We start from the raw sequence: 13,194 nt of genomic DNA, 5'->3' as shown, positions 1-13,194 counted from the left end.
GCACTAGTACTCTGCTTCCCTACCCCTCCCTTTGTCTATACCCTTTTCCATGTAACTTTGTGGTATCCTTCCACTGCCGGCAAAGAATATTCCCCACCCCTGTGTGTTGGGCTTGACCATGTGGCTTATTTTGACCAATGGGATGTTAGCAATCGTGAGAAAGATGTGCCTGAGCTACCCCCTAGAAACCCTGGTGGCATAGTCGTTAAGAGCTACAGCTGCTAACCAAAAGATCGGCAGTTCAAATCCACCAGGCACTCCTTGGAAACTCTATGGGGCAGTTCTACTCTGTCCTGTAGGGTCACTATGAGTCGGAATCAACTTGATGGCAATGGGCTTGGTTTTTTGGTTGAACTAGCCCCTGGAGGAGGTTGAGAGACCTCTAGAGCAAGCCAAGTTGCCCCAGGCAAGCCCAGCCAAGAGCAGAGGAAACCCACAGATGCATGGGAAATTTGTATGCCACTGAATTTTTTTTTTTTAAGTACAGGCAGCAATTTGGAGACAATAGCTAGTATATACAGAGTAAAACCAAAAACCAAACCTGTTGGTATAGAGTCGATTCTGACTCACAGTGATCCTATAGGACAGAGTAGAGCTGCCCCATAGAGTTGCCAAGGAGCACCTAGTGGATTTGAACTACCGACCTTTTGGTTAGCAGCTATAGCACTTAACCACTATGCCGCCAGGGTTTCCTTATATAGACTAGAAACCAAAAAGCAAACCTGTTGCTGTTGAGGCAATTCTGACTCATAGAGATCCCATGTGTTACAGAGAAGAACTACCCCATAGAGTTTTCTTGCCTGTAATCGTTAGGGAAGCAGATTACCAGGTCTTTCTCTAGCAGAGCGGCTGGGTGGGTTCAAACCCCACCAACCTTTTGGTTAGCAGTTGAGAGCTTAACCATTGCGTTATCAGAGCTCCTTAGTAGTCTAGTGCAAACCGTTTGCAGCACCCAGGCACCTTACAGATACTAGCAGAAGAGGTGAACAGAACCTAGGCAGGCCAATAAAACCAGATGTCCACTGTGTTCCACATATATCCCTTGCCATTGAGTCGGTCCTGGCTCACAGTGGCCCTATAGGACAGAGTAGAACTGCCCCGTAGGGTTTCCAAAGCTGTAATCTTTACAGAAGCAGACTGCCACATCTTTCTCCTGTGTAGCAGCTGGCGGGTTTGAACTGCTGACCTTTCAGTTAGCAGCCGTATGCTTTAACCACTGTGCCACCAAGGCTCCTTATTCCATGTATAGAGTCCGTATTATAGATGATGACACTGAGGGTCAGAGAGGCACCTGGCTCGTAAGTGGTGGAGGTGGGATTTGAACCCAGACATTCTGACCTCAGAATCCATGCTGGAGAGGAAACACTGACCCCTGAGGGGTGAGAGGTGATGAGACCAGGCGCTTCTGCAGGTAAGGCCCTGGTTGTTACCTGCCGCTTTTGCCAAGCCCTGAGACTGTAAGCTCTTCTTTAGAACCTTCTCCCTGTGATCACACCCTTAACTTTATTCCAAGAAGGATTTCTTTTTATGTGCATGCATGTGTATTTAATAATGATAAAGCACTTGTATGTCATATTTGACAGGAGGGCTTTTTTTTTCCCTCCAAGTTTAAAGCACTAGTGGGAAATAATTAGTGCTGCTGGAGTCAAAAATAAAGGGGCCCCCATCAGAAAAGACAGTCTCCGAAACCCTCAGATCTTAATTGAACAATTACCTCTTATGCCTGTGAATAGTTCATTATTACAGGCCCTGTTATTATTAGCTGTTATTATTGTTTTAGATGAATGCTGGGTTTTTTTTTTTTTTTTTTTGATCAAAAGCCGTTTTCAACTAAACGGTTCCTCTTTCAACATTTCCCACTGCAATAACCTTGTAGTCAGCAGTCAATCTCCATGCCTCACCCAGATAAGGGCATGTTCTCCTCATTTCTGTTGTCGGATGGGGTGGTTAAATGCTCCAGGCCTCTGTTCGTATTGTCACTAATTTTTGACTCCCTGGTGAAAGCATTTACATGAGAATCAAACACCTCCCACCTTTTATTTTTCAGGAATCCAAAGTCATTGGGGGTAACAGGGAGATCTTTGTTCATCCCAAGCTTTTGAGATAGAAACAAAGGAAGGGGGATGAGGGAGCCAGAGGGTCCCTAGGTGACAAAAAATGGTTAAGTGCTCCACTACTAGCCAAAAGGTTGGAAATTTGAATCCACGTAGAGGTTCCTTGGAAGAAAGTCCAGGTGATCTGCTTCCCAAAAAAATCAACCAGTGAAAACCCTCTGCACACGTGGGGTTGTCATGAGTCAGAATTGACTTGATGGCAACTAACAACAACAAACAAAATAGAGGCAGAAGATAGGATGGGAGGGGCTTTGGGGCAGCTAGGCATTTGGGCAGTGGAGACTCAAGCCCTGGAAGGGAGCGGAGGATCAAGGGGCAGGAGGTTGGATCAGGAGAAGCCAGGCTGGGAGGTTTTCGTTCTTGGAATCACAAAAAGGACGAGGTAAATGAGCATGGGTAAGGCATCGACCATGTGTTAGGCATTGTGTGGGGTGTTTGGCATTCCTATTTCTGGAACCACATGCAGGAAATTCTGTGTTTGGGCCTCCCAGCAGCCATAGCCTCTCTTCCCATATCCCCCACACCTGATTTTGTTCAGGGCTCTCCACTCTGCTCCGCATAGCTGTGGGCTTCCCTGAGCCAACCACTGTGGCTCTATTTCCCTTACTAGGTGTGGGTGTAGGCAAAGCCATGTGACCCAGGGCAGACCCATGAGGTAAGAGGGTGTAGCGTAATGCTATTCAGCTATATGCATGTCCTCCTAATGGAGTCAGCTTTGCTCTTCCCCAAAGCAGCCTGGGGATGAACTCGGGATGGACTCGGGCTAAGGTTCAAGGCCAGGAGAGGCATGACTGGGCCAGCGGCCAAGGCTGAGGAATGCCTTAGCAACAGGAAGAAAAACATCTGGGCCTGACGTGAAGTTCCTGGGAACGCTGGCTGCCCGCAGACTGGGGAGAAAAAAAATAAGCCTTAGTTCCAGCTTGAACGGTGTATAAGCTTGTGTCCCCTGCTAGGCGGTTGTGCAGTGCTCAACTGGTCTAGCTGCTGCCCTGGGCTGAATGTCCCCTAAGTAAGCTCCTCAATAAACAATATGTCATGATTACTGGTTCCGGAGTCTTTCTTTGGTCTCTTGGTGACATGGCCGACCTTGAATCCAGGTGCCACTGGGTTGTTACACAACAGAGGGAAAGTGGGGTTGCAACAGGCTGAGGTGGGGTTCTGGGAAAGATTTGTTGGACCATAATGTAGTGGGCTCAGTAGTGCTCCCCCAAAATCCACATCCACTCAGAACTTCAAATGTGACCCTATTTGGAAAATGGGTCTCTGCCGATATAATTAGCTAAGGATCCAGATGAAATTGTACTGGATTAGGGTGGGTCCTAAATCCAGAGACTGGTATCCTTTTAAAAAAAGCACACACAGAAACACAGAGAACAGGGTGATGTGAAGATGGAGTTAGAGATAGGAATAACACATTAAGCCAAGGATTACCAGGAGCCACCAGAAGCTAAGAGGCAAGAAGGATTCTTTCCTAGAGCCTTCAGAGGGAGTATGGCCCTGCCAACACCTTGATTCAGACTTCTAACTTTGAGAAGGAAACCCTGGTGGCGTAGTGGTTAAGTGCTATGGCTGTTAACCAAAGGGTTGGCAGTTCGAATCCACCTGGAGCTCCTTGGAAACTCTATGGGGCAGTTCTACTCTGTCCTATAGGGTCGCTATGAGTCAGAATGGACTCGACGGCACTGGGTTTGGTTTCGTTGGTTTTAACTTTGAGAACTGCAAAAGAGTAAAATGGGCTCAAACAAGAGCAATTGTGAGGATGGTGCAGGCAGGAGGCAATGTTTCATTCTGTTACATATAAAGTTGCCATGAGTGGGAGCTGCGGTGGATGGCAATTAACAGCAACAATTTGTGCTAGCTTTGTTACAGCAGCCCATGGCGACTAATACACATAGTAAGAGAAACATAGATACTGTCTTCTCCTTTGCTGGATATTGTCAGGTCTGGATGTGATGACTGGAACTGTAGGAGCCATTTTGTGACCATGAGGGGGCTTGGCAGAGCAGAAAGATGGAAAATTTGTGGATCTTTGATGACACAGGAGACCCTGGTGGTGTACTGGTTAAGTACTATGGCTGCTAACCAAAAGGTCAGCAGTTCAAATCCACCAGGCGCTCCTTGGAAACCCTCTGGGGCAGTTCTACTTTGTCCTATAGGGTCACTATTAGTCGGAATCGACTTGACAGCAGTGGGTTTGGGTTTTTTGTTTTTTGTTGTTTTTTTTTTTTTTGGATGACACAGTTGAGCTGCCAAGTTAACCAACCCTGGGGCAACCTTAGGGCTTCTTATGATTATTAGACAGAATACATTTTCCTCCTCATGTAAATAAGTTGAGTCAGAGTTTTCTGTTAGTCAGAATCATGCAAGTATGGATTTTATCTTCATTTTGCAGATGAAGCAAGTGAGGCCCAATGAAGTAAACATACCCAAGGACACACAGCCTGGACATGGGGAAGCCAGGATTTGAACTCTGTCATAGGAGGAGAATCTTTCAGGGAATGGCAGAATTCTTTGTTTTACTTAGCATTTTGACCTTTCCAAAGCACATCCATGTTCTAGTTCTCCACAGCACCAGGCTGTGCTGGTTTCTCTAACAGGTGAAGACAGGGGTAGATTGGGATGGACCTGGAACTTGAACCCAAGCCCCTTCTCAGCACCCCAAGGTCCTCAGTGCCACCAGAGAGTCCCCCTGGGTCTCCAACCTCCCTCATTAATGAACCCATTGGATTGGGGTGGGGCTGCTGAGGTCCTGAGATTGGCCACCAGGGCCACTGTGGTCACACCCAGGGGCCTCTTCAGAGGTGACCTCAGGGAAAGATTCCCCATCGTACCCTGAGGCTGTAAGACTCAGGAAATGCCCCCCCAAAAAGGAGAAAGTCTGGATCCACCTTGGGAAGCCCAAGTTCTAGGACAAAGTTGCTGTGTGCCCTCAGGCAAGTTGCTTCCCCTCTCTGAACCTCAGTTTCCTCATTTGCAAAATAGGGATACTCACCCCTCCTTCTCAGATGAGGGCTTTCTCTCTCTTCTTGAGAGTCTTCTTCCTCTTTTGGGTCTAGTTCAATATGGTGGATAAAAACCAGTTCAGATATGGTGGCCTTAGAAGCAAGGCCCCGTGACTCCAGGTCAGGCTTGAGCCCTAGGTCTTGCTCTGCTACAAACTCATCCCTACTCTTTGGGCCTCCGTTTCTCCAGTTACAACACGAAAGCTTGGACTTAGTATTGCCTAAAGTCTGGTTTGTTCCTCGGGATGTGTTAATAAAAAATTCAGTGGTCAAAAATGTTAGGGGAATGTGGGGTCAAACAAAGCTGAAAGGATATCTCCCTGCAGAACTTTTCAGAGCCTTGAATATGCTAATGTGATTTGTGCATCTCCAAGAGGGGGGATATTGTTTCTCAAACTCTTTTGACCCAGAAACTCACTCTCCAACATGCAAATCTTTGGCAAATGCTGGACTAGGTGACCACAGCACTGGGGGACTAGGTGATGATAGAAATGAAAGACTAACTTTATGGCAGGACTTCCAACCGGTTCATTCTGGTTAGAACCCCTGCTGATAAATTTGTATTTCTACGAAGTTTCCAGCCTGATGCTAATGATTCAACACAAGATATACTGAATTAGAATCTACCTGTTAACAAGAGTTCCAGGTGATTCTTACATAATACACAAGAATCACCTGGGGATCTTGTTAACCCGTAGAGGTGGAATCCTTAGTTGACATCAGCTGGGAACTTGTTGGGGCCCTGGCAGCACCCAGTACCCAGTACCATCGAGTCAATTCTGACTCACAGTAACTCTATAGGACAGAGTAGAACTGCCCCATAGAGTTTCGAAGGAGCACCTGGTGGATTCGAACTGCCGACCCCTTGGTTGGCAGCTGTAGCACTTAACCACTACGCCACCAGGGTTTCCCCTGGCAGCACGGTGAGTGGTTAAGAACTAAGGCTGCTAGCCAAAAGGTTGGTGGTTCCAATCCACCAGCTGCTGCTTTGAAACACTATGGGGCAGTTGTACTCTGTCCTGTAGGGACCCCTATGGGTTTGGGTTTTTTGGGGGGGAACTTATTAGAAATGCAAATTTCTCTGCAGGGATTGGAGCTGGAATGAACCAGTTCGAAGCCCTGCTTTATGGAGCCTCCTTTATGCACTGGGCTCTGTGCTATGCCAGGGCTTTGAGCTATGCCAGGGCTTTGATCACCTGTCATAACAGGCAAGATTAGCCCCATTTCACAGTTGAGAAGTAGGTGTCTCTGAAAGGAGGGATCACTTGCCCAAGGCCATATGCTCACGAGGGGCAGGGTAGGATTTGAACTAGGACTGTTTGATGCTGTAAACACTAGGCCCCACTGCCCTTGGGGGTCCCTCTAACAGGATAATTTCCTGTCAGCCTGATCACCCCAGGCCTTCAGATCTGAAAATTGAGGCTCAGACAGGCCACACAAGTTGCCCAGGGTCACACAAGGGGTCAGCGGGATCCTGAGGCCAGTTTTCTGCCTCCTCCCCTCTCCCTTATGGGCTCCACTTCCCACTTCCCTGGTCCTTTAAGAAAGCTGAAACTGTGCAGGCCCAGTTCAGTTCGTATGCACATGGAGCCCTGCACAGCCCCGGCTTCAGCCAAGCCAGCTGAGTAGTTGCTGGGCCCAACTCAAGTTCAGGGGTTTGAGGTGGACTCCCGTGTTCCCCTACCTGGAAATGGTAGAGGAGTGGCCTAAAGCCAAGGGTATAAGTAAAAGACTTGGAGCCACCCAGGAAAGGTGAGTGCCCCTAATACTCCCCCCTCCACTCAAATCCGCACTAAGCCCCCACACCCCTCGGTGCAGCCACTAATCTGTGAGATGGGGTGAACGTCACTTTATTGGCAGTTATAACAGTAAGAGATAATTATAGTTGGAGATATGTGCCAACCACATGTGGGTACCATATTGGATGGCTCAGCTGTGAGGGATGTGTGTCCCAGACAGTTAAATTCGGAGAAGGATTCTAGCAGAGGAAGGGTGGGTGGGTTAAAGGTGAATCCCAAGAGAGAAAGACAGGATTACAGCTCTGGTAGCTGGGATGAGATGACAGAGTCTCCTCTCTGCTTCCAAGACCCACCACCCAGCTGGGGGCAGCCCCAGGGTGAGACCCAAGGCAGGGCCTCCATTCTGAAGCCAAATAGGCCCCCCGTTTGGGGATTGGTGGTGGTTTGATATTCTCCATTGCGCAGCAGTTAAGAGCTCAGGCTCTGATAAGGCAGGTCTGCATTCAATCCCGGCTGCTTCTCTGTCCCCTTGCTGCGTGTCTTTGGGTAGCGATTGTACTTCTCTGAGCATCATGGGAATGTGAGATTTATATCCTGCTAGGTGGCCATGAGGACTGACATTTAGCACGGAGCCTGGTGTCCAGTCTGCCTACCATAACTGTTGTTAGCTGCCACTGGGTTGATTCTGACTCATGATGACCCCACGTGACAGAAGAGAACCGCTCCATAGGGTTTTTTTGGTCTATAATCTTTAGGGAAGCAGATTGCCCGGTCTTTCTTCTGTAGAGCTGCTGGGTGGATTTGAATTACCAGCCTTTAGGTTAATACTCAGGCACACACTGTTCGCGGCACCTGGGGACCTTACAGTTACTGTGGCTGTTGGTAGTTGCAGCAGTAATAGTAATGTCGTCTTTGTCACCTGCCTGCCCTTCCAATGTGGTAATCCCAGGTGACTGTATAAAGGGCAGAGGCACAGCATGCCAGAATGGCAACTATAGGGGGCCTTTGAGATCAGCTGGAGCCCTGGTGGTGCAGTGGTTAATAACTTGGCTGCTAACCAAAAGGTTGGCAGTTTGAATCCACCAGCTGCTGCTTGGAAACCCTATGGGGCAGCTGTACTCTGTCCTGTAGGGTCATTGTGAGTTGGAATCGACTTGATGGCAATGGGTTTTGAGATCAGCTAGCCTAGCCCTCATATGGGGAAACTGAGGCCCGAGGGAGAAGGGAACCCAGCCAGGGCACACAGGGAGTCAGTGCCAGGATGGGGCTAGAACCCTAGCTGGGCTCCTGGGGTTGGTCCTCGAAAGTCTGCCCTGTGTCCACCTACTTTGCACACAGGCCCCGCCCTGTGGCAGGGAGGAGGTTTTCCCTGGATAGTATGTGGGTCCCTGGCCCAGATCTCCACATGTGGGGGACCACTGATCAGAGGGTGGCTCCAATTCCGCCTCCCTCCCCTTTTCGAATGTTCCAGTATGGGTGGGTGTGGCAGTGGGCCCAGCTACCTAGAGACCAAATTGGCGATTGGGTGGCCAGTGGTGGCACCTGGTAACAGCTGAGCCACAGGTCACCACCAGGCCCTAGACCCTGCTGCTGTGCCTACCCCTTTCCTGAGTGCTTATGCCGTGCTTTGTTGTTATTAGTTGCTGTCGATTCCGACTCGTATGTGCAGAGCAGAACTGCTCCATAGTGTTTTCCATATCTGATCTCTTGGAAGTAGATTTCCAGGCCTGTCTCCCGAAGTGCCTCTGGGTGGGTGTGAACCAGAAACCTTTCAGCTAGTGGTAAAGGCTTAACCGTTTTCACTGCCCAAGGACTCCAGCTGTGCTCTGGTCTCTCATGAATTCCATCTCTGGTCCTGGCACCTGGTTCAGGATTGCTCACCAGTAGCAGCGTCAGGATTCCAGCTCAGGTGTGGCTCTCTTCAGAGGCTGTGGCCTTACCCCTGGGCTCGCCTGCCTCCTGGGGCTGCCCTGGGCACTGTGATGCCTTCAGGTGGGTTGCGGAGTATGTATGGGGAGGTGTGGGGGAGAGGACTGGGGCTTGATGCTAGATACCTGGCTCCCTTTTACCATCCTTGTGGTGGTGTCTCAGACTCTCCCAGTCCTCATCTGTAAAATGGGATGATTTTATTATGTGCCTGATAGGATTGCTGTGAGAATCAAGTGAGGTCAGAGATGCACTTTGTCGCCTGCCTGTGGCACTTGTAGTATTTATGATTCTCCTGGCAGCTTGTTACCAGTGTTCCTGCTCCTTAGGGGCTGGTCTGGGGTGATAAGCTTGGCTCCCTGACCTGCCTCAGAAGCATACCTCCCCCGCCGCCACCAGCTTCAGTTTCCCCCTCTCTGGAATGATGTTTCCTGGGAGGCTGTGGGAGAGCCTGGTGCTGAGCCCAGCCGGCTCCCAGGGACCTGGTGAGGTGTGCCACCAGGCTCCAGGTGAAGTAAGGTGGGGTGGGGCCTTTTCCTGAGCAGGTGGAGGCCCCCACTGCAGGGTCATATGTACGGCATCCTCGCTTTCTCCACCCCTGGCTCACACCTCTGCCCCAAACCTCTGCATGCCAGCCATCTGGACACGGCTGAATGTGGGAGGGGCGCCCACATCAGACTGGGGGCCTCCAGACCCCCCCCCCAGCCCATGGAAGAAGAGGGGGCCAAGCAAAGGCTGGGACGGGATGTGGGAAAGAGTTCGTGCTGGGGGGTGTGGATCCCAGCTCTGCCACCTGTTTGCTGTGTCACCTTGGGCAGTTCACTTCACCTGAGTGTCCGTTTCTTCCTCTTGGACACCCTCACCTTGCCAGGGGACTGTGGGGCTCCACTGAGATACAGTGGATATGGAAATGCCTGGCACAGTGAAACCAAGACAAAACCAAACCTGTTGCTGTCGAATCAATTCTGACTCATGGCGAACCCATGTGTTACAGAGTAGAACTGCTCCATCAGGTTTTCTTGGCTATAATCTTTATGGAAGCAGATTGCCAGGACTTTCTTGTGCTGTTTGGGTGGGTTCAAATCGCCAACCTCTTGGTTAGTAGTCAAGTGTAAACTGTGCCATCCAGGGACCTCTGGCACACACTAAGTGCTGAGCTCTGTGGGGTAGAGATGGTCTCCTGCCAATGCCCAGATGGGGGGTGGGTATGTGCTGGGGTACCTGGCCCGGCTGTGGTGGGGCTGGCCAGGGAGATGGCTGCTGCCCACCACTCTGGCCTATCTGAATGCCACACTGCCACCACTGAAGCCTAGGGCATGCCAGGCACAGAGAGGCGCTGGGGAGGCATATAGTGATGGGGGGATGAGGGCGGCACCCCCAGGTCTACACACTGTACAGGGACAGGGCCAGAGGGCCCAGGTCAGGTCCGTCTCTGCCACTCTACGGGCTGACCGCAGGCCACGACCCAGCAGCCGCCAGTCTGTGTGCTGCTATATAAACGGGGTGAATCATAGTGTCTGCTTCGAGTCGGAAGCCAATGAAACCCCAAATGCACAGTGCCCCCAACATGCAGGGGCCAGGAGGCTCTGGCCAGCTTCCCTGGGGGCTCCATGCCAGCCAGCTGGGAGGAGATGGCCTGTTTTCCTCCAAAGGGGAAGGAGAAAGAGCGAAAACAAGAGCTAAAAACAATCCAACAGCTGAGACACCATCTGTGTTTTTTTTTCTTTTCTTTCTCTTTGCTTTTAAAACAATATAGTGCAGACCGCACTTCTCACAGTAGAATATAATGGTCAATTTTAGTATAAAAAAAAAACATTCTCAGAGATTTGTAAATGCACTTAGTGCTTGAACAGGCCTTGGAGAGATACAGTACCGCTTCCGGAGTGCCAAGGGGGGCAGGACTTGGGGGATTCGGGCCCTGGGGACTTAGAGGGGGACCCCTGCCTGCCTTACCCGCCTGATGCTGGCAGGCGGGCCTTGGAGGTTGGTTTGCAGGAAAGGAATTGGTTCCCCAATTAAAACCAGTCGCCCCCTCACTAGCTTCAAGGAGACCCCTGAGAAAGGTAGGGTGGGGTCCCTCTAAATGGGTCTAAGATGGCAGACCCACCGCTAGCCCCTGTGGCGCCTTTGTGCGAGTATGAAAATGGCGCCCCTTCCTCAAAATGCGGAAAATTGTGATGAATATCCAAGTTTGGGGTACGCGTAGCGTCTCCTTGGATGAGGTGCCCTTGTGCAGTATACAGCCTGCACAAACTGTGCCTGGCAGCCCTGTAAGATGTACTGGGGGGAAGGGGGAGGGTGGTAGTCGGGGGTTTGGAAAATAGGGATAGGATTCTTGTTAGGAAGGAATGGGGGTGGGGAGAGGAGGGACTGGGGACTAGTAGTCCCTGGGGCATCTATCTGGGTGTTCTTCGCCTACATTGGCCAGTGGGGGGACGGTGTGAGCCCAGTGACTTCCCATAGGCTCCCTCTGCTCCTTTTCCAGGAGGCTGGGGAGTCTTGGGGAAGGGGAACCGGCTGTCTGACCCAACTCCGACTCTGGAGCATCACATTTCCTCCCGTGTCCCACCCTGGCCTGAGCCCTTTTCCCGGGAGAGCCAGAAAGAGCCATCCCCGTTTTCCAGTGGTTTCTCTTTCCCCGCCTCTGCCGGTGTAGATGGAAGGCGCAGACTTCAGCGGCCGCTCTGGGCCCTTCTGGGTCCTGGGCTGCCGATGGGGGAGGGGTAATCAGTGCGTGAGGTCGCCCTGCCACCCCCATGTTGGGTGGCAGCATGGCTGCAGCCAGCCGGACTTCCCTGTGGGCATCATGGGCACGGGGGGCCTGGCCCCTGTAAGCTGCCCACCCTGCCCCAAGGCCTGCCTCCCCCCAGCGCCCTGTCTGTCTGTGCATGCGCCAGGCAGGCCTTATCTGTAGACAGGCAGGCGGATGTGGGCGTGCTGGTGGTCAAGCAGCCGGGGCACTGCCACCGTCTCGTAGCCCTTGCCCAGCATCTGCTCCTTGATGCAAGGCGGCCGGATGTCGTTGATGAGATACTCCAGCGACTGCAGGCTGCTGCTCAGCACTGACGTGTTGCACACACTCTTGCTGGGCAGGCCCGAGAGGGCATCGGTGGGGGGCCCTGCCAGCTCCCGGGCCACCCCCGGCCCCAGCTCGGCAACTGCCACTGTCGCCGTCGGATTGTAGCAGTCGCTGGTGGGGGTCACCAGCACGCTGTTCCAGGGGGCGGCAAAGTACTGGCCCACGGTGAAGTTGGCTGGCAGCCCAAGGCCGCAGTTGAGGGGCGACCCACTGGCCCGCTCATATGCCCGTCCCCCACACACCTCAGGGGATTTGCTGGCCACCGTGCTGCCGCTGTAGGCACGTAGTGGCTGGGGCGGCGGTGGGGGTGGCTTCTGCGGCCACAGCAGGTAATCCAGGCCACCATCCACATACCCTGCAGGCTTGGTGGCCCCAGCCAATGTCAAGGCCGGCGTGGTTCCAGGGCCCAGCTCAGTACCTTTCCGGCAGTCAGGCAGACCAGCAGCGGCAGAGTAGGCCATGCTGGGGAAGCTGGGCACGGGGCCATGCTTGGCTGGGCTAGGGTGGGGGATGGCCACACCCTGGCAGGCCGAGGGCACAGCGCCTGGGGCCTGGCACTGCTGGTTGAGCTGGTAGAGAATGCTGTGGATGGAGGGCAGGTTGGAAGGCGGCAGGGGCAGGCCACGACCAGGCAGGGGGATGACAGAGGCGGCGGTGGCAGCTGCAGGCAGGCCAGCCGGTGGGGCAGGTGCCTCGGGTGGCTTATGGTAGGCCAAGGGCCCCAGAGTGCTGGGTGCTGGGTAGGGCGCGATGCCCACCTGCACAGCGGCTGGCGACAGCTTGGTCCGCTTGCCCTCAGCACTCTTGAGCACACTCTTGGCGGGCCCAGTGGGCGCAGCCCCATTGGAGGAGGAGACGGCAGCCTTGACGATGGCCAGTAGGCCCTGGTAGCCAGTGGCATGCTGTGGGTAGGGGCTGTAGCGCTGGCCGCTGGTGTCATAGCCATTGATGGTGCGGCTGAGGTGCTTGTGCTGGGGCACCCGGATGTTGGTGGGGAAGATCTTGATGGAGAGCGGGCTGTTGGCCACCTTCTCAGCGTAGGCGTCCAGCTCGGCCGGGCTTGGGTACCGGGAGGACTGCATGGAGCTGGCCGCCGGCTCGCCTGGGGAGATGAGCAAGGAGATAAAAGCACAGGTGAGCACGGACCCAGCCTCTCCTGCTCCCCACAAGGGCTCCGAGAGCTGCCTTTTCCCCATCTTTGGCTTCTTCATTCTTTCTAGATTTTTTAAGCCTTTTTACCAAAGTATAAAACAAGTTAAGGAAACTACACATATAAGCTTGAACTTTCATGGCGGAACATGCCCATATAACACCCAGGTCAAGAAAGAGAATGT

At 52.5% G+C, this 13,194-nt stretch overlaps 1 protein-coding gene across 3 annotated transcripts in view; it reads right to left on the bottom strand.

Moving 5' to 3' along the window:
• Nucleotides 1-6,884: 6,884 nt before the first annotated feature.
• Nucleotides 6,885-13,194, bottom strand: part of FAM222A (family with sequence similarity 222 member A) — a 76,579-nt gene continuing 70,269 nt past the window's right edge. For all 3 annotated transcript variants that reach the window (XM_003419357.3, XM_064272341.1, XM_064272340.1), the window contains exon 3: nucleotides 6,885-12,962. In XM_003419357.3, the coding sequence (XP_003419405.1) occupies nucleotides 11,686-12,962 (1,277 nt within the window). In that variant the 3' untranslated portion in view covers nucleotides 6,885-11,685. The remainder of the gene's footprint in view (nucleotides 12,963-13,194) is intronic.

This window comes from Loxodonta africana, chromosome 19, assembly GCF_030014295.1.
Source record: "Loxodonta africana isolate mLoxAfr1 chromosome 19, mLoxAfr1.hap2, whole genome shotgun sequence".
Lineage (NCBI taxonomy): Eukaryota > Metazoa > Chordata > Mammalia > Proboscidea > Elephantidae > Loxodonta > Loxodonta africana.
Note: the sequence above shows the minus strand (reverse complement) of the source record. Positions and strands in the feature narration are given on the sequence as shown.